This window comes from Penicillium lagena, assembly GCF_028827675.1.
Source record: "Penicillium lagena strain IBT 129212 chromosome Unknown utg000007l_segment0_segment0, whole genome shotgun sequence".
Taxonomy (NCBI): domain Eukaryota; kingdom Fungi; phylum Ascomycota; class Eurotiomycetes; order Eurotiales; family Aspergillaceae; genus Penicillium; species Penicillium lagena.
This window is the reverse complement of record NW_026623228.1, coordinates 2,004,040-2,022,863: the sequence shown is the minus strand read 5'-3', so window position 1 is coordinate 2,022,863 and position 18,824 is coordinate 2,004,040. Positions and strand designations below refer to the sequence as shown.

The following is an 18,824-nucleotide window of genomic DNA, read 5'->3' as shown; positions in this document are numbered from 1 at the left end:
GGTAAAATTTGTCCACATCGGGGCACGATTTCCTCTGCTGGGAGAATGTCAGGTGAGCCAGCGTCAGGAGAGCCAGCGTCAGGATGCAGCAGTTGGATAAATTACGTGGGGGCCATTATACTAACAATTTATTATGTTCAGTCTGAACGACGTCACTACTTTCAACTTCAACTGCCACGAAGAGTCAGCCGCCCGCCTTATTGAGATCTGATAAATAAAACCGAAAAAGCCATTCTATTTGTATCTTTTCGAAGTTCCACAACTCTCTAGCCGTTCGTGGTATATGCTACATGCGTCATTTGAAGAGGTTTATGATTTGGCCAATCAGCATCAAATACTGCCGCCTCGCCGATTGGTCCAATCGAAAATCTCAAAAAGAAAGAACACGAGTTAGTCAGCATAGGTCTGGTCAGCATACGTGCAACGGCTAAATGGGGCTGACTCTGATCTCTAGGGGGGTCGAATATTCTCCTGACATCCTTGACAAACCAACCCCAGCTACGAGAATGACAATTTTTATCACCCTAGGCAGAGCAAGTGTGACTCTCGTCTTGGCGGGTGCCATCGCATTTATCTATCGAGCATGGCAAGTCCGTCGTCTAGTCCGGAATGCGGCTAGACAACATGGAGTGGTGTGTAAAGTCCCGTGGATTGGCACTTGATCAATACCCTTACAATTCTCACAGCCAATGCTGCCTCATTCGTGGATTCTGGGACATCTGCACCATGTCGGCAAAACCATGGCCAAATACCCCAGGGATGTTCACGGCCAATATATGCCTCTCCTTCTTGCCAAAGACCACCCAGAATTGGAGGTGCCAGGACTCATGTACATCGATGTCTGGCCTATTTCGCCCCCAATGCTGGTCGTGTTCCATCCTGATATGATGGCCGAATTCACGCAGACCACCTCACTTCCGAAGCATCCGCACTTGGAAGGCGAGTTCAGGCCATTTACGCAACTCAACGACCTACTCAATATGTCAGGAGAGAGATGGAAGATGTGGCGAGGCATTTTCAATCCGGCATTTTCAGTCAGGAATATTCTGTCACTCATACCCGCCTTCCTTGAGGAGATTGATGTCTTTGTTGATCAACTTAAGGGCGCTGCAGAATCTGGGAAAGTTTTTAGACTTGAAGATAAGGCCATTAGCTGCACGATTGACATCATCGGCCGGGCTATCCTGTATACGCACCCTTTTACTTATCAACTTCTCCAACCGTCACTAACAGCCTACATCTATAGTGACATTCGTCTACATTGCCAAACAAGTAAGAATGAGCTGCAAGAGACAATGAAGCGACAAATTGCCTTAATGTGGATAAGCAATGCCCCCGACCAACTAGTCATGGCGCTCAACCCATTGCGCCCCTTTCGCATGTGGAATAACAACAGAATCATCAAGAATTATCTCCGACCACATATCGAACGAGGTATAAATGAGCATTTGAATGGTGAATCAAATGGACACAAGACCATCAACTCTCTAGCCACCAAGGCCTACCTCTCCGAACACGATTCTTCCAAGACCAACGCAGTCAATGCCGATGAACATTTCATGGACATCGCTATTGCCCAGATAAAAATCTTCCTGTTCGCGGGACACGACACTACAGCGACAGCTCTCTCATACTCCTACCACCTCCTCAACAAACACCCATCAGCACTAGCCACACTCCGCGCTGAACACGACGCCGTGCTCGGCCCTAATGCCAGCACAGCCCGGGCCCAAATCGCTGCCAACCCAGCCCTGCTCAACCATCTCCCTTATACATCAGCCGTCATTAAAGAAACCCTGCGCCTGTTCCCACCCGTCGGCACAATTCGCCAAGGCCAACCAGATTTCTACCTAACCCACCCAGAAACAGGGAAGCAGTACCCCACAGACGGATTCATGTTGTTCGGACTAAGTTTCGCCGTCCAGCGAGCAGAGGAGTTCTGGCCCCGAGCCACAGAGTTTCTGCCCGAGCGCTGGCTCGCAAAAGAAGGCGAGCCGCTGCATGTACGGAAAAACGCATGGCGGCCCTTCGAGCAGGGCCCCCGAAACTGTATTGGCCAGGAGCTGGCGCAGATCGAGCTGCGGGCGATCCTAGCGCTGACGGTGCGTGAAATGGATATTGAAACAGTATTTCCTGATGACTCGCCTGTTGTGTTTGGAGAGAAGGCGTATCAGGTTATGGAGGTTGGAATGATTACTGGGCATCCGAAACTTGGAATGCCGGTTCGGATTAAGATGAGGGGTGAGAGTTCAAGAGATTCCATCTAGAAGTTCATTTGTTCCCAGTTGCTGTTTGTGGGTGATGTTGAGGGGGCGCATGGCTGCAGGGCCTACCAGGTCTTTTCACGCTACGGTTTTAGATAAAAGAACAACGGCAGCTCAGATAATATAGGCGATGGTGAATTTCGCCACAATCTGGCTGTGGTAGTATGATCAACCCTTTTTGCTCGTCGTCTTCTTTCTGGCTAGTGATAATAATGATACATTATCCACAATCCGCAATTTCATAAGTAGTCTATAGGTAAGCAAGGTAATGTTGTAAGTCACTATTTGCTAACCCTATACTATCATTTAGACATAGGAAGTGGCAGAGGAAAGTGACTTCGTTAGATTTTCGAGGTCCTCTTAGGCTCTAGTGTTTGACTTATTTGTATTACTATATAAAATCCCTGCTCCATGCAATTTCACTCCTGTTTACGTTTGCGAACTTCTCTTGTGGACATCGATCGAGAACTCCAACCGTCACAGAGAATTTTTGTCCAAGAAGATCAAGATCTCCTTCGCAATGTACTCATAATCCGTCTCGACCGCAAAGTGCCCCGCATCAATCAATTTGATATCGGCATGTGGCAGGTCTCTTTTGAACGCTTCGGCCCCCGGCGGAATAAAAAACACATCATTTTTGCCCCAAATAGCAAGAAGAGGGACGCTCGATTTTCGGAAGTAGGCTTGGAAATCTTCATAAAGTGGCACATTGTTCCGGTAATCCATGAACAAGTCCAACTGGATGTCCTTATTTCCTGGACGCTCCATCAAAGAGTAGTCAAGATAATACGACTCTGGTGCAATACGGCTGATATCCGGAGAGCCGTTCTCGTACTGAAACTTGGTCATCTCCATAGTAAGCATCGCCTGCCCAACCTTGGCGCGGTGTTCGGGGGCGTTGTTGCTAGCCCAGAGGTCTTGGATAGGACCCCAGACATCGCCGAAGCCCTCGACATAGGCGTTTCCGTTTTGTGAGATGATGGCTTGGACTGAGTCTGGTCGCTGGAGAGCGAGTCTCAAACCGGTCGGTGCGCCGTAGTCGAAGATGTACATGGAGAATTTGGTAATGGACAGCTTGTCAAGAAACTCGGCCATGGTAGTTGCCAGGTTGTCAAAGGTGTAACTGAAGGTTGATGGAGTTTCGGTGAATCCGAATCCTGGAAGATCTGGAGCTATCACGCGATACTTGGCCCCGAGAAGAGGGATCAAATTGCGGTATTGGTGCGAAGATGATGGGAAGCCATGGAGTAGTAGGATTACTGGAGAATTCCGTACTTGGCTTTGCTCTCGATAGAAAATCTTGACGCCAGATGGCAGGAGGACGGTCTTGTTCTCTGTCACGCCCATTTTGGAGATAAAGTACTTAAGTATGCAGTGTCGGGATTTAAGAGAATTTTGTGGAGTGCCAACAAGATGAGGAGGGATGCCTTTAATATACAGCTTAGCTGCTTCAAGATTACCAATCGATGGTGGTGCAAACAGCGGGATTTTCGGGGACCATCTTCGTGTCTCACTGCTCTCTCCTTTGATTCGAGCCTTTGATTTGAGGGCCACGAATGTGCCGTTGTTTCCGGGCGACGGTGATGCATACACTCCCTCAATAAAATTAGCGACACGTCATTTGTCATTCAAACATCTGCATTGGGTTGGGACTCGAGTGTGATTCGTGAATGTGATTGGGCACTCGTGTTTGTACCGTGGCTGTTTAGCTCCCAGCCAAACCAAGCAAACCCAGCAAACGAGTCTAGAAACAGGAAATGGTTTGGTTTGCATCGGAACGGACCCACTTTCCCCATCCGCTCGAACTAGAATTTGGAATAGGCTTTTGGGCTTCCATGCAGAACGAACAATGCTTTGAAATCGTTCGACGGATTCTAATCGCTCGAAGAACTGCATTGAGGTGTAGAGCTCTGACATATTTAAACGACGGTCATTCCCGCCCTCCCCATCTTTTCTACTATCACATTACGATTCTCTTAGCACTCAGCATTATTTGTATCTATTGTGCTAGACTTTGGCACTTGACACACATCCTATCTGAACATCCAGCCCAACGAACTCACAACATGTCGGACACCATGAACGCCATCGTCATCAGCAAGTTTGGCGGTCCCGAGGTACTTGAGTACAAAACAGTGCCCAAGCCGACTGTACGAACTGGCGAGGTTCTCATTGCTGTCAAAGCCTTCGGATTAAATCATGCCGAGATGCATATGCGCAAGGGGGAATGGGACGAATGGAACCCTGTGACGGGCTTGGAATGCGTCGGCGTTGTTGAAGCTTGCCCGGGCAATGAGTTCCGCATTGGGGAGACCGTCGTCGGTGCGATGGGTGGCATTGGCAGAAACCGACCAGGTGGCTACGGCGAGTTTGTAGCCATCCCTGCCACCAATGTTATTGCCGTACAGACGAAACTGCCGTGGGAGCAGCTTGCCGCCATCCCCGAAGTTTACATTACCGTCTGGACGTGTCTCTTCACTATCCTCAACCTTCAGCCGGGTGAGACGCTGCTGATCCGAGGTGCTACGTCCACTCTTGGGCAAGCTGCTGTGAAACTGGGCGTGCACGCGGGTGCCAAGGTTTCTGCAACCACTCGCCGAAAAGAAAGATTCGACTTGCTGCGGGGGATGGGTGCTACAGAGACACTCATCGAACAACCTGGGCTCGATACACGCTGCTCAACCGAGTATGATAAAGTGTTGAATTTGGTGGGAAACCGCTTTCTCTTGGAATCTATTAATTTGACGAAGACCGGGGGGCGAATGTTGCAGGCAGGATGGCTTGGCGGCTTGGAGCCGGTCAAAGATTTCAATCCAATGCTGCAGATGAAATCCGGGGTTCATTTTAGCCTCTTCCACAGCAAAGAGCTGGGCACGGCCGGTTTTCCGTTCTCGAAAATTCCTCTGCAGAGTATTGTTGAACAGATCGAAAAGGGGGAGTATGATGCCCAGCCATCGCACGTCTTTGATTACACTGAAATCCGTCGCGCACATGAGCTCATGGACACTGGGAATGCGGGGGGGAAGATTGTGGTCAAGAGATACTGATTCAGGGCCCGTGAACAAGGATAATGAGGTGTCGCAAACCCAACTTCTAGCTCTTGAACAAAAGTGAACGATGTACTCGGAAGGGGCCCCTGTTGTTAAGTAGTCATGAAGAATCTTTTCCAGTAGCTAGCTTTAACCTGGTCTTACATAAAATTTGCGAGCGTGTTTTCAATTCCTTCTATCCTATAATCGTTATATCATAGTCTCAGGCTGATTTTTATTCTCATTTGGAATGCCGGCATATATCGTCGAGTAGTCATATTTCATCTGCCTTTGCTCTGAGCAATCATAGAACCTAACTCCGGTGGTGCTTTGCGGTAGACAAGATCCATGATTTGTCGATGGTTCAAATCCTTGGCAAAAAGAACCGGCCCGATTTGTTTAACTTGACTCAGAACACAACCGAGGCTAGAGTCCTATCAAGACTCCTCAGGCGCCGAATGTCCGGGCTCCGACCAGGAACCATGCAGTGATCCCGAGGAAGATAGTAGGGACTATACGGACACTTAGCCTTCGGTCATCTGTTAGCACCCAGGTCATGCTTTTATCTCCTAGAATGGATTGTTCCCCTTGAACCCCGATCCCTCATTTGCACACTGTGGGCATCTATTTGATTTGCAAGACTTTCATCGAAGGAAATGGCGGGCCTGGCACATATTTCAGGATCTCTGATCCAAGCTGGTGCCCCAGCTAAGCTAAACATTCTCCTGAAGGATAGTGAGACGGATGAAATATCAAATTGTAAAATGTCGCATTTACTATGGTGTGTTCGGGTGTCCAGCACGCTTACCGATTACGTTAATTCAAGGCTGTACTGTTTGATAGACAGATCTTGATGTAGGGTGTTATGTGTCAAAGTTGCAACGGCTCATTGTGTAAGGACCGATTAATTCGTGGTTAGCTTTCAAAAAGTAATGACGAGCGTCCTCGCTAATAGTCTAAGCTAATGTTTAGCTTCTCGGATAATTTACCATCCACCTGGTTGGCCGAAAAGGCCGACGATAGTCGCAGGGATCGCGCTGCGACATGCGTCGATCGCTTGCCTTTCTGTTTTCCTTCACGTTGTACCGCAAGGTCGCCTCAAAGCAATGTGACTCTATGTATAAAGGGATTGCTAGGTTACATGGGTGGGAGCTTCTCCGCACTATCGATTTCTCCGACCATAAATATCCGGTGGGGAAGGAGGTACAACAAGTCCAGGTCAAGGTGACGACTGAAGTGACTGTTGCTTGTTAGGTATTCTGCGAGACGTTATGCAATTGCGTCGGTTTCTTTTTTGCACTGCGAGTGCCTTGATATGGCTGAGAGGTATCGTTAAAATCACCGCCCCGATTGCCATCCAAATGACTTGGGAGCTCACACTTTTCTAGGTCATGCTCGGCTGGTAACGGTTCCGACTACGCCCTTTACGGAAACAGGAGGCACTTATGATCTCTCCAAACTTACAGATATCATCGTCGACGCTGGATATGCCAATGAGGTCGATCATAATGGGCAGACCTTGATTCCGCCGACTCTATCGCAATTCGCGGAGACCTTCCAGGAGGACCTCAGAACGTCATTAGGCCTGAATCTACAGCTTTCAAGAGGCACGCAGCGGAGAGCGCATACCATCTTCGTGACCCTGGGAAATAGCACTAATTTTCAGGATGCCGCAGGGCGATGGACTTCGGAGGGATATGATCTCAAGGTCGATGACCACGGGATTATCGTGACAGGAGCTAGCCCTCTAGGTGCTTGGTGGGCGACACGGTCCATCATTCAAGCTGCTGTGACTAGTGACTCAGTTCTTGCCAGGGGAAAAGGCACCGATGCACCTGGATGGGGTACCCGCGGTGTCTTTGTATGTCCATTCTCACTGATTGAATACCCCTGCTATCGGTCTAATGCTTTGACAGCTTGATGCCGGTCGCCACTTCTACCCTTCGGATTTTTTGATCGAGATGTGCTCGTACCTCTCGTTCTTCAAACAGAATACGTTTCACATCCATCTGAGTGATAATCTCAATAACAACGTGGAAGAGTATTCCCGGGAGCGCTCGCTGGAACTGTACGCCGCATTCCGTCTCTGGTCCGAAGACCCGGCCGTCGCCGGTCTCAATCGCCGGGCAAACGAGTCGTACACCCGCGAGCAATTTGATCACATCCAAACCCAATGTGCTAAGCGCGGCGTTACCATCATCCCCGAGATCGAAACACCTGGCCATGCGCTCGTTATCGTGCAATGGAAACCGGAGCTGGGACTCGAGGACCTGGGCATGCTCAACCTTAGCCATCCAGACACCCTCCCAACGGTGAAGACTATCTGGAAGACCTTCCTGCCTTGGTTCCACAGCAAGGTGGTCCATATCGGCGCCGATGAATACAATAGCAGCCTAGTGGCAGACTACACTTCTTTCGTGAATGAAATGAACACCTTCATCAAGCAAGAGACGGGCGGTCAAAAGTCGATGCGCATTTGGGGAACCTTTACCCCGAAGGAAGGCGCCAACGTTTCCAAGTCTATCTCCTACCAACACTGGGCGAACTATGATGACCACCCGTACTGGGACTACATCCAGAACGGATACGACGTGCTCAACTCGGACAATTACCTCTACCTCGTCGGCGGCTGGTCTGCATCCTACCCACAGGAACTAGAGCTCAGCAGGATTTTCCAGGGACCATACGGTTCGGGTTATTCTCCGGTGATCATGGACAGCGCGTCTATCGGTGATAACCCTCCTCGTAACAACAAGCACGTGCTTGGTCAAGTGGCCGCACTATGGAACGACTTTGGGCCCAACTCCACCACTGTGCTGCAGGCCTACTACTCCTGGCGCAATGCGCTTCCTGCCCTAGCAGACAAGCAATGGGGCGGCAATGTCACCGAGCAAGAGTACCACTCCGTCTTCGACGCACTGCACGCTGCGGTGCCCGCACAGAACCTGGATCGCAGCATCCCTAGCCAGTCCGATACGATCCTGCAGTATACCTTCGATGGTAATTCGGAATCGACTGTCATTGACCATTCGGGTAATGGATACCACGGCAGAGTCCATGGGTGTAAAATCGCAGACAAGAGTCTCCACCTTGCGGATGGTTGCTACTTGGAGACACCGCTGGGCAGCAAGGGACGCGACTATACGCTCTCATTTCGGGTGCAGCCTACCTCTCAGACGCCAGGTACTCTATTCGCGGGCCCTGACTCGACATTTGTGAATGGAAACGGCACTATCTCGAATGTTACCTTGATCAGTGGCGGGAACCCATACTCGCTCAATTACAGCCTGCCGCTGAACACCTGGACCGACGTTAGTCTGGTGGCCAAAGGCAATACCACGAGCTTGACAGTCGGACAGGGGTCTACGGCGAAGACAATGGAGTTTTTGACAAAGATTGGCGACGAAGGAGAGTTCTTCGAGTGGGCGCCCATTGCCGTCGAGGCGCCGCTGACTCGGGTGGGAGAAGGGTTCACCGGGTTGATGCAGAACATCGTTCTGAAGGGAAGTGCATCCTGAGCACATTCCAAAGCAGGCTTCTTGTGGAGCGGAAAGAAGACGATAGAGCTCTCAGCATTGTGTGGAAAGCTTCTGTTGAATGACCCGTCAACTAACTAAGAACGAGTTCCCCAGAGTGGAGTGAGCAGCGCATTTGAGCCATAGTGGGATTGAAGTTCGTAGAAAGCCTCCTGACAGACGACCAAAACCATGACCAATACGAAAGGTTCGTCCAGATTTCAACGGATAAGGCTACATCCCCTCATGATACCCGTCGTTTGTGAGTGGCCTCTCGGCCTCTTCATCATATGTTTCCCTCGGCTGCGTGTTTTGACTCCACATTAGATAGCGTCCCATCCAGGTACCCGTCATACGTGACCTCCCCGCTTTTGCGCTTGTACCTGTCGTTTTGAACTACCAGAAGCCAATCCATAATTCAAGATGTTGCCAATTATATATCCTGTTCGGCCGGAAGCGCCCGCCTAGGAGTTGAGACAAGGGAAGCCAATCATGAAGCGCTTAGCACAGCCCTATAGATCTTCTTTAACTACAAAACATAGCACTTTATTCCCAAAGCAAATACCACGTATAATTTCACCACCTGAGCAATGACTAAGGTATCTAATTAAATTTCACCGCCGGTCGAGTAGATCGGAACCCGCAATTTGATCCTTCATGAACCACGTCTCAACCCTCCTTATCCACGGAAAAAAATATCAAGAGGAGGAAACCTTCACACTCCTCAAGCATCTCATGAGAAGAAAAGTAGTAACATTAGTTTTGATAATGAAGATGATCAGGATGTCCTTATAATCTCAACTGTGCCGTCATTAGCGCCATCACGGGTCTATAAAATTGAGAGCCTACAAGAAGTTGAGCTTCGAAAAATAGAATTACCAGTTCTGGCCTCATCAGGGACTACACTGACACCATCGCGGCCAATCCAAAACTTTTATCGCTTAGGAAAAGTGAAGGGTTCGGAAGCGGTTGGGTTGCGCAGGATCCCGATCGACGACTTGGACTAGCGGCCACGTCCACTGCCAGACATTAATGCCTGATACGCGGGAGAAGTTGATCTGCCCGCGGGTGCCTTCGACGCCAATACGCGACCAAGACGGGGCAGTGCGCGTCCGGTCCGCGCCATGAGAACGCAGCATATCGGTGAGGACAGTGATCGTATCGTAGCCTTCGAAGGCGACGAAGGAGGGCACCTCAGCGAGCCTATCGCGGAGGGCGGCCTCTACGCGTGCGCCTAGCGGACTAAGCCGCTCGGGTAGGTAACGGAGGAAAGGAATCGCAGCGCCATCGTTTCCAAGCAACCTTCCCCATTCGGCAAACTCGGGCTGTCCGGCTGGGGCACCTATCATGAACCCGGCGAGGCGCTGGTCGCGGCGGACAGCCTTAACGATTGCAACCGCTGGCTCCGGTAGGCCGACTAAGAGGAGGAGAGCTGTCGCGTGGCCGCCTGGCCGGACGAGCTCATCGCATATGGCGGTTGGGTTGAGCGAGCGTATGTCGAACTCGATGACGGCTCCACCACGCAGGGCGAGATACTCCCGTAGGATCCGACACCCAGACGCCCAGTAGACACTCGTCGGGTCGGCAGCTATGGCGATGTTATTGTGGCCTGCGGCCAGAAGAAAGTCGGCGTAAATGCGCCAGCCGTGGGACTGCGCGGGGGCGAGGCGCGCAACCCAGTCTGTCGGCTGTGTAGTGAGTTCGTCGAGGACGGCAGACGAACAGAGGTATGGCAGTCCGAGGGCATCGGCCCTGGCGGCGGCGGCGCGGGCGACGACGCTGTGGTACTCACCCGCTAAGGCAACAACGCCTAGGGCAGCCAGTTCGTCGACGGCCGCCGTGGCCTTTTGTGCATCAGCCGCCGTGTCCCTGATTACCAGCTTGAGTGGCCTTCCGGAGACGCCGCCAGCACTGTTGACCTCTTCGATGGCCAGTTCCAGACCCGCGAGCAAGTGCCTGCCAGCATCAATCCAGCCGGGTTGGCTTAGCGGTGCGAGGGCGCCGATATGGATGCACGGTCCATCGGTTTGCCCTGTTCCGCGTGGCAAATATGGTATGTTCATATCTTTGGCGATCCTGATCGTAAGCAACACTGAGGAGTTGGCGGAGGAGCCGAGGAAGTAGTGACCAGGGTAGTGACCAGCAGTCGTCCCCTTTATTAAAGATGCTTAGAGTTCGGAAGGGCGCAGACCTTTTTGCTGAATTTGATCTCAATTTCTTGGCGTTAAGGGGAAAGCATTGTAAATCTCTATCGATCTTGCGTTTATTCTTTTCTCCGACAGGGGAAATATTTGTATAATGAATGATGGTTAAGAAAAACCATACAGTTCCTGCACATAGCAAATTATTTGGCATGCCATATTTTGTCATTACCGTGGAAATTGTGATATCCAGCTGCGTAGTGCATTGTACAGGAGAATATTGTAGAGGCTGTGGCGTGTCGCCAGAAAAGAGCAGATGCAAGCATGACCTCTGATAGCCTCGGGAGAAGAACTATAAATAGAGAAAACCAGATACAGTACGTGCCGCTAGGTTCGTGATAGAGGCATGTAAGTTCAATGGTTATGTCTGATGCCCTGCATCTGGAGAAGTTTCCGTGGCCAACGGAACTTTCAAAAAGGAGAATATATCCTCCCAGGCTTCCACCGACTGCGCTACGGTATCATGATCTGATCCTTCAATTGTTGTGGAGACAAAATCAATCGCCTCGACACCAGGTGCCTGCCAACACTCTTCGAAATATTTCTGACCATGCTTCCCCACCAGAGCGTCCGTCGCGGCAAAATACGCATGGAGGGTAAATCGGTTGGTCGCTAGAGCTTGCGCGCATTCTGCATAGTCTGAGCAGACTCCCCAGCTACTACCGCCATCTTTGCGTAAAACTTGTATAGCCTCGCTATTGGCACCGACTGTGTTCTCGGTGTGCATAGAACGAATAGCAAGTTGGGCGAGTTCCTTCTGCTCTAGGAAAGGTACGCCATAGTCACGTTCGACTCGACGCCAGTTATCATTTAAGAACGAAAGGTCCTCCGCCACTTCATTTGAATCACTACTACCAGAAGGTGACATGTGACGAATGAAGGCACCACTGGCTGATAACACAGGGCTAGCTCGAGTCACAAAGAAGCGTGGGATTTTATTCCAGAATGCGAATGCCTTTGTTGGCACATACTGTACCATTTGCATCACTTTCACGCGCGAGTGTGTTGGGTCAACCCAAGGAGCTAAAATAAGTTGAAATAAGAATGAGCAAAAGGTAAAGGGGGAGGAGAGGAGGGCTCCTGGACCAGGACTAATACCTATTACTGCCATGACCGGGTTGATATAGTCACGACACTGCGCCCATGTATTGAGCAGATAGATAGTGCCAGCACTATGTGCAACAAGGCTCACGCGTGGAATTCCGAGATACGCTAGGAAATGCGGCAGCATGTTCGTCCATGTGACAACGCGTTGAGCGAGCGGGACGTCGGTCGATGCGCCCATGCCTGGCCGATCAACAACGAGCAGGCGCACACCAGCACGTTCTGCAATTACATGCAATGGGATGCCGAGATAGCGTGAAGCGAACATACCCGGCATGAAAAGTACTGCGGGACCCGTTTGGCATCCAATGTCGGCGAAAGTGATGTTGAGCGGTCCATATGCGGTATCGAGCTTGATGCGGCGGTGGAAGCAGCTCTTAGATACGAGATGGTATGGATCCGACATGATTGTTATCGTATGAAAAGTGTAAGCATCTCTCGCTATATCTCTGATGCGCAATGTCTGAACATAAGCTGGAGCCTGACTCTCAGCTAAACGTGCTGCAGGCGCCCTCTCATTATCAGGTGATTTTCAGAACGCTTAAACACGTAATCAAGATAAGCGAGCGTTTTCTTGCATTTGGATTTATTGCTTTCCACAGCTGCCATTAGATGAGAGGCTTCCTAAGAATAGTGTGATTAACATGAGCAGTCCTGCAGCAAGTGACTGGCTGATTGAGGAGAATTATCGGAGTCTGGAAGGGATATTCAAGATAGTACTAGCAGCCTGTACCATCTGCGATACAGGTAGTCATCCACTGCGGATCAGGTCGTACCTAAGTTCATGCTCTGAAGAGACTTAAATGGGCATCATCCTATGGGCATCATCCTAATGTGATTGATTTGAACTGCGCGTATCAGGAGATGGCGGTTTTCGAAGTAGGGGTATCGAGGTGCCCGTTATATCGAAATTTCAGAGATACCTCCCCCTACATGTCCTGCTTGTCTAAATAAAAGTAAAATTCTTGGATTGTTCTGGAAATCAAAAAATAGGTAATAAGTGCCCTGCCAGGCAATAATATTTGAATGCAATGGCAGGCAAAAGAATATGTCAAGCCAGATCCAGCCTAGTATATATACCTGGCGCAAACAAAGAAAAAAATTCTTCCGTGTAGAAGTTCTACACCAACACTAACAAAGATCCAAGGCTACTTCGTCCAGATTCGACAATCCATCAAATGGTGGCTTGCCCGTCTAAAACAATCCTACACGTATATTGGTTGTTTCATGTAGGCAAGTGCCTGCACAGAGAGTCGAATGTACTTTCTTTCTGAAGGACTCGCATTGAATATGGGAAATGAACGCCCTGGGTATATGCAAAAAACAAAAGGACCAAAAAACAGACTACTTCCCTAGCGTCTTCCTGCATTCATCACAATACCACGTCCCCACAGGCTCACGGGTCAAGCCGACGCATTTCCAGTGAAACCACTCATACGGACAGTCGTCGTTGTCGCAGGCGACCATATCACCGTGGCTGACCGTCCGACAGGTACAGTACACCTTGCTATCCTCATTCCCTTCATCCTCTTCCTCCTCCTCGTCATCATCAACATCATCACCCTGTCCATCGCTCTTCTCCGAGTCATCAGTGTCCGCGCTGCTAAGCATCGAGTCGTCGTCCTCGTCGCCATCGCCAGCGGGCGATTTCTTCGAGATCTTGACACGACCACTGGCGCTGGAGGAGCGCTTGATCGGCTTGCCGTTAGCGTTCTTGAGTTTCTTCACTTGTTGGTGCGGCGCGATCTTCTTCGTCATTGCTTTCTTGGGTCCGCCCATCGCGCGCGGGCCAGCGCTGCCTGCTCGGCTGGATGCCGGCGTGCCGGCCTTGGGTGTGCCAGGTCCAAGGGAAGACTGGCGCAGGTTCGAAGATGCGGCTGGCACGGCCCCAAATGATGCGTTCAGTCGGCGTCGTTTGTGGTCCACTGCTCCCGCGGAGGATTCTCTCTGCCGCTGAAGCGCGTGGACGGCCGAGGTGCCGGTGGGAGTTGCAGGCGCGGAGCTGCGAACTGTGGCTTGCGCTGCTAGTGCAGCAGCTGCGTTGCCAGGACGAGGGACGCTGGCCTGGTGCAGTCTCTGTGCAGCAGCAAGAATTGGGTTGGCGTTTCCGGAGGTCGGGTTAAGAGGGGTGGAGGAGTAGGCAGGCGAGTCTGCGGACGGGGTAGAGTCTGGAAAGAAGACTTTCGGCGGGTCCCTGTATTGGTTCTTGTTGTCGAAGAGCGAGGGGATGGGAGGGTCATTGGTGAGAATGCCATCGTTGATCAAGTCGCGGATGCGCACATCGAGTCTCTTGATCTGCCGGTCGAGGAGCACGCAGGCCTTGTCACTCAGCTGGATCTTCTCGTCTTGCAGTTGCTGGCACTGGTCCAGATTCTGAAGGATGGTCTTTCCGTACTGTTCCTCCTTGGGATTTGGGGCGAGACTGCCGTTCAACTTGACGAATTTCTGGATGCTGCTGTCGCGTGAGTTGATTGTGGCGCGGCACTCCTGCATGACTTTGTCCTTGGCTTGGATTTCTTCCATCAGGTGGTTGATCTCAGCTGGGAGGTTTGCGACATCGTGGACGAAGTGCTCCAGGACTGTCGCGCAGTCCTCTGCTCCGTGCGCCATGTTGAGGCGGATCGATCAGACTAACAATTCGCTGAGTGCGATAAAAATGTACCTCAGTACACCCCCGATGAGCGTAAGAAGCACCTCTGATGGAAAGGCGTCAACGGTGGATAGATGAAGGACAGTCGCAAGATCAAGGGCGAGAATCACGGCCGATCAGATGCTGACTCAAAGCTTAGTCATTTGACGTTCGGTGATCACCGCGAGACTCAAAGCGTGCTTCTTGTTCTGAATTACTTTCATAAGGGGATCTGAGCGTCTGACCCCAGCTGGTCATAAAGGCATAACCCTGTTCTTTTCCACAACTTCGTTATCTGCGAGGCAACTACCGCTCACCCTTCGATACTACGAGTGCAAACGGTGCAAACACCGGTATCGCTCTCCCCGCGCTAAGATAGAAGAAGATTATTACGTCCAACTCCAATTCCACGCAATCCCCCTCCTGGTGCTTCCGGCTGACCTCCCCGGTTTCGACCTCGGTCTGAGCTTGCTCCGATTGACCTCTCAGCCTGTAGACCGGATCATCCGGGCAAGCATTCCAGCAGAATGGGCCAGGAAGCCACCTCTCTGTTGCCGGAGGGCATCTTCTCCCTTCTGGACACCGATCTTTACAAGCTGACGATGCAATGCGCCGTCCTCAAGTACTTTCCTGATGTTTGTGAGTGGCCTTTTGAGACCTGGTTGAACATGTTTCTAATCTTCATACTCTAGATGTGACTTACGGCTTCACGAACCGCACCCCGGACATGAAGCTGCGCCGCGGAGCGTATAAATGGCTTCTGCAACAGATGGACAGTAGGTGGCCATTGAGACCCTTTTGGAAGTACCTGACTGACCGTTTGAACCTCCAGAGCTCGCCAACATCCGCGTCACCGCCGAAGAACGCGCTTTTCTCAAGAACAAATGCCCGTACTTCAACGACGCCTACATCACCTTCCTTGAGACATTCCGACTCAAACCTTCTGAGCAGATCGAGATCAAGTTTATGCCTGTCCAGGACACGGGCAGTGACGATGATGAGGGTCTGGTGGAGTATATCATCAAGGGACTCTGGCTCGACACGATCCTGTACGAGATCCCACTATTGGCGCTGACCAGCCAGGCATATTTCATGTTCAGCGATACCGACTGGGACCATGAGAACCAGGAGGAGAAGGCATACCGCAAGGCCTGCGCGCTCCTGGAGAATGGGTGTATCTTTTCGGAGTTTGGATCGCGTCGTCGTCGGGACTACCGTACCCACGACTTGGTCATGACTGGGTTGTGTCGAGCTGCAGAGGAGGGCAAACGGCAAGGGTGGAAAGGTGTTTTGTCGGGAACGAGCAATGTGCATTTTGCGATGAAGTACAACACCAATGCTGTGGGGACTGTGGCGCATGAGTGGTACATGGGCATTGCGGCTATCACGAATGACTATAAGAACGCCAACGAGCTGGCTTTACGGTACTGGCTTGGATGTTTTGGAGAAGGGGTGAGTACTGTGCGGGTGTGCATAATAACAGCTGCTAATGACAATGGCAGGTCCTCGGAATTGCCCTCACCGACACTTTCGGCACGCCCGCCTTCCTTGACGCTTTCCACAAGCCCATTCCCGAGCCCATTGCCGCACCGATCCAGAATGGCAGCAGTCACCCAACCAAAACGTATGCACAGGTCTACGATGGCGTTCGACAAGACTCAGGCGATCCAGCGAACTTCGTCAAAATGGTGCGGCATTTCTATGACCGCGAGGGAATTACCTCCCCGAAGACGGTGGTCTTCTCGGACTCCCTGACAATCGACCTGTGCCTGGAGTACAAGACCATTGCTGAGGAAGCGCACTTCAAGCCCGTGTTTGGCGTGGGCACTTTCTTTACCAGTAAGCTTCTCTCTCACATCCTGCTTGAAAACTGTTGCTGATTTTGGCTACCAGATGACTTCACCAATCGATCTAACGGCCAGAAATCCAAACCACTCAATATCGTCATCAAGATCGCAACAGCGAATGGTCGTCCGGCTGTCAAGCTGAGTGATAATATGGGCAAGAACACGGGTGACCATGAAACAATCCAGAAGGTGAAGAAGCAGCTTGGATATGTGGAGCAAGAGTGGGAGGAAGGCGATGAAAGTAATCGCTGGGCGCGGCGCACATAACCATCTGGAATGTGCTTTTAGTAGGAGGCTCTTCTTAACATCAGGAAGGCATGGATGGAGAAAAGAACGTGTCCCCAGGCCGCTATCTCCAACATCCTCGAACCTCTGCGTGACATCAAATTCAAGGCCAGAACTTTGTCTGTACATCAAACAGAAAAACGTCCCTAGGGCGCCATCTCCAACTCTTTGAAGCCCTATGAGGATCAGGGTCAGTGTACTATTTTGCAATTTGATCATTCAGCGAATTGGTCGAGAAGAGACGGACAGAACAGACAGGACAGGCCAGACGGGCAGGGAAAGATTTAATATCCTTTTCATAGAATAGAATGCGGTTGCAACCGGTCATACGTATATACAGTTCACTAACATTGAGATAGAAGTAATTAGATTACTAGCGAGGTAAAAATATCACTCCTGTGATCCGACCTGTACTCCTAATTCCGGAATTATTGTACTCTTTGCGAGATTTCAGCGTTTCTAATCCCTACAAGTATCGCTTTTCGAGTTCGCCGAAAAAGGCAGAGCCACAGATGTGTAGTCTTTCTATCACAAAAGCCCTATATAAAAGCAAGAAAACAGCTAGAGCGGTGAAGGGCCCGACTTGGAGGCGAGCACCTTCAGATACCTGCGTTCTAGGAATAACTTTTGGCCGTATAATGCGAACTGTCAAGTCTATACCAGGAGAGACAAAGAGGCCATAGAGATCATTATTATTATACCCCACTTTCCACGCTAGCCAGCCCCTTCTCAGCCTCATGAATTGTTCTACCTAAAAAACTATGCTACCTAATGGAAAGAAAACATATATTGCTTTTGTTCTTTGTTCCTCTAATAGCCAACTCCCAAATTGAGAGAGATATGGACAACAGAGAAAACCCTCGATACAGTCCATCGAGCCAGGGTGTCGACGATTCCACTTGCGAAGTTACAAACTGCCTGACCGACTCTTCAAAGCTCCCAATTCCACCTCCAGAAATCCAGTGTCGACGAACTTTGTCAGAGTATACACGGCTAGCTATCAATTCCCAGCCACAAAGCCGATTTTTCAATCTTCCGGCAGAGATTAAAATCCAGATCTACGGCGAACTGTTCGGACACCGCCGCGTGCATATTGACTATGCATTTTGTCAGCCATCGCACTGGAATCGACAGAAAAATAAACCTAACGAGGAGTGGCAATGGTGGCATGAAGTGTGTAGAGATTTCGATGCATTTCGTGACGATGAAGAGATATGTGAGTGCCCGAGTGCGGCATATTTCTGGCACAGATCTAGTAGTTATTGGGAAGGGTTAACAGCCGCTGGGTGGGAAAAGGAAAGAAAGATACCCGGAGGCGCGTGGTTAAGGAGTTGTCAACTAGCGTGAGTTAAGATGACCCGACCTGCTGCATCTACTATGTTCAGCTAACACACGAATGTAGATACGAAGAGGCTATACCGATCCTCTACGGTACGAACGTTTTTGTTATGGGTGATCAAATGGATACCCTCTTCCGCATATCAAAGATTCTGCCCGTTAGTAGTCTCCACCTCATCACGGCCTTGGATATCTCACTCAGCATACATGTTGGTCACGATCGCGTGATGAAACTCAATGAGGAGTGGAAAGAGATTTATCCAGCATTTGTTCGCGTACTTCAAGACAAATTCACTGCCATGCAGAAACTCCGTGCGGTCATTCAGCTGGATGGATTTTGTAAAGGGTGGAGTATGCCAGCTCATGAAGGAGATCAAATCATGCGTCCATGGGAGGCCCTTGCGGCTAGTCGTGAGTGGAAACTCTTAGAGTTGCATTTCCCATGGGGCCAAATCAGTTCCTTCGAGCCTAGATTGCAGGCCCAGTCAATGTATTCCGGTTGAAGAAAACAGCGGGACTATCAGGTTGTGTTTGGTTGAGAGCCAGCTCAAGATGTTAACTAGGTCAGCGCGAGTAGCCTTTGGACAAAAATCATTTCGTCTGTTGCAATGT

General features: G+C 50.5%; 8 protein-coding genes across 8 annotated transcripts; 4 read left to right on the top strand and 4 right to left on the bottom strand.

Moving 5' to 3' along the window:
• Positions 1-689: 689 nt before the first annotated feature.
• On the top strand, positions 690-2,267 carry N7510_010350 (cytochrome P450; the record flags this gene model as incomplete). The annotated part of the gene is made up of 1 exon (XM_056982275.1): positions 690-2,267. One exon carries the CDS (start codon positions 690-692, stop codon positions 2,265-2,267), a length of 1,578 nt encoding a protein of 525 aa, XP_056830111.1.
• Positions 2,268-2,741: 474 nt separating this feature from the next.
• N7510_010349 (alpha/beta fold hydrolase) lies at positions 2,742-3,611 on the bottom strand (the record flags this gene model as incomplete). The annotated part of the gene is made up of 1 exon (XM_056982274.1): positions 2,742-3,611. The coding sequence occupies one exon, from the start codon at positions 3,609-3,611 to the stop codon at positions 2,742-2,744; it is 870 nt and encodes a 289-aa protein (XP_056830110.1).
• Positions 3,612-4,330: 719 nt separating this feature from the next.
• Positions 4,331-5,311, top strand: N7510_010348 (uncharacterized protein; the record flags this gene model as incomplete). The annotated part of the gene is made up of 1 exon (XM_056982273.1): positions 4,331-5,311. One exon carries the CDS (start codon positions 4,331-4,333, stop codon positions 5,309-5,311), a length of 981 nt encoding a protein of 326 aa, XP_056830109.1.
• A 1,026-nt stretch (positions 5,312-6,337) lies between these two features.
• Positions 6,338-8,811, top strand: N7510_010347 (beta-N-acetylhexosaminidase; the record flags this gene model as incomplete). The annotated part of the gene is made up of 3 exons (XM_056982272.1): positions 6,338-6,542; positions 6,682-7,154; positions 7,210-8,811. The coding sequence occupies 3 exons, from the start codon at positions 6,338-6,340 to the stop codon at positions 8,809-8,811; spliced, it is 2,280 nt and encodes a 759-aa protein (XP_056830108.1).
• A 938-nt stretch (positions 8,812-9,749) lies between these two features.
• N7510_010346 (ABC transporter substrate-binding protein) lies at positions 9,750-10,871 on the bottom strand (the record flags this gene model as incomplete). The annotated part of the gene is made up of 1 exon (XM_056982271.1): positions 9,750-10,871. One exon carries the CDS (start codon positions 10,869-10,871, stop codon positions 9,750-9,752), a length of 1,122 nt encoding a protein of 373 aa, XP_056830107.1.
• Positions 10,872-11,370: 499 nt separating this feature from the next.
• On the bottom strand, positions 11,371-12,519 carry N7510_010345 (alpha/beta fold hydrolase; the record flags this gene model as incomplete). The annotated part of the gene is made up of 1 exon (XM_056982270.1): positions 11,371-12,519. The coding sequence occupies one exon, from the start codon at positions 12,517-12,519 to the stop codon at positions 11,371-11,373; it is 1,149 nt and encodes a 382-aa protein (XP_056830106.1).
• A 938-nt stretch (positions 12,520-13,457) lies between these two features.
• N7510_010344 (putative PHD finger domain protein) lies at positions 13,458-14,723 on the bottom strand (the record flags this gene model as incomplete). Its single annotated transcript, XM_056982269.1, has 1 exon — positions 13,458-14,723. One exon carries the CDS (start codon positions 14,721-14,723, stop codon positions 13,458-13,460), a length of 1,266 nt encoding a protein of 421 aa, XP_056830105.1.
• Positions 14,724-15,269: 546 nt separating this feature from the next.
• Positions 15,270-16,856, top strand: N7510_010343 (nicotinate phosphoribosyltransferase; the record flags this gene model as incomplete). Its single annotated transcript, XM_056982268.1, has 5 exons — positions 15,270-15,381; positions 15,435-15,518; positions 15,575-16,194; positions 16,245-16,581; positions 16,636-16,856. 5 exons carry the CDS (start codon positions 15,270-15,272, stop codon positions 16,854-16,856), a joined length of 1,374 nt encoding a protein of 457 aa, XP_056830104.1.
• Positions 16,857-18,824: the final 1,968 nt, after the last annotated feature.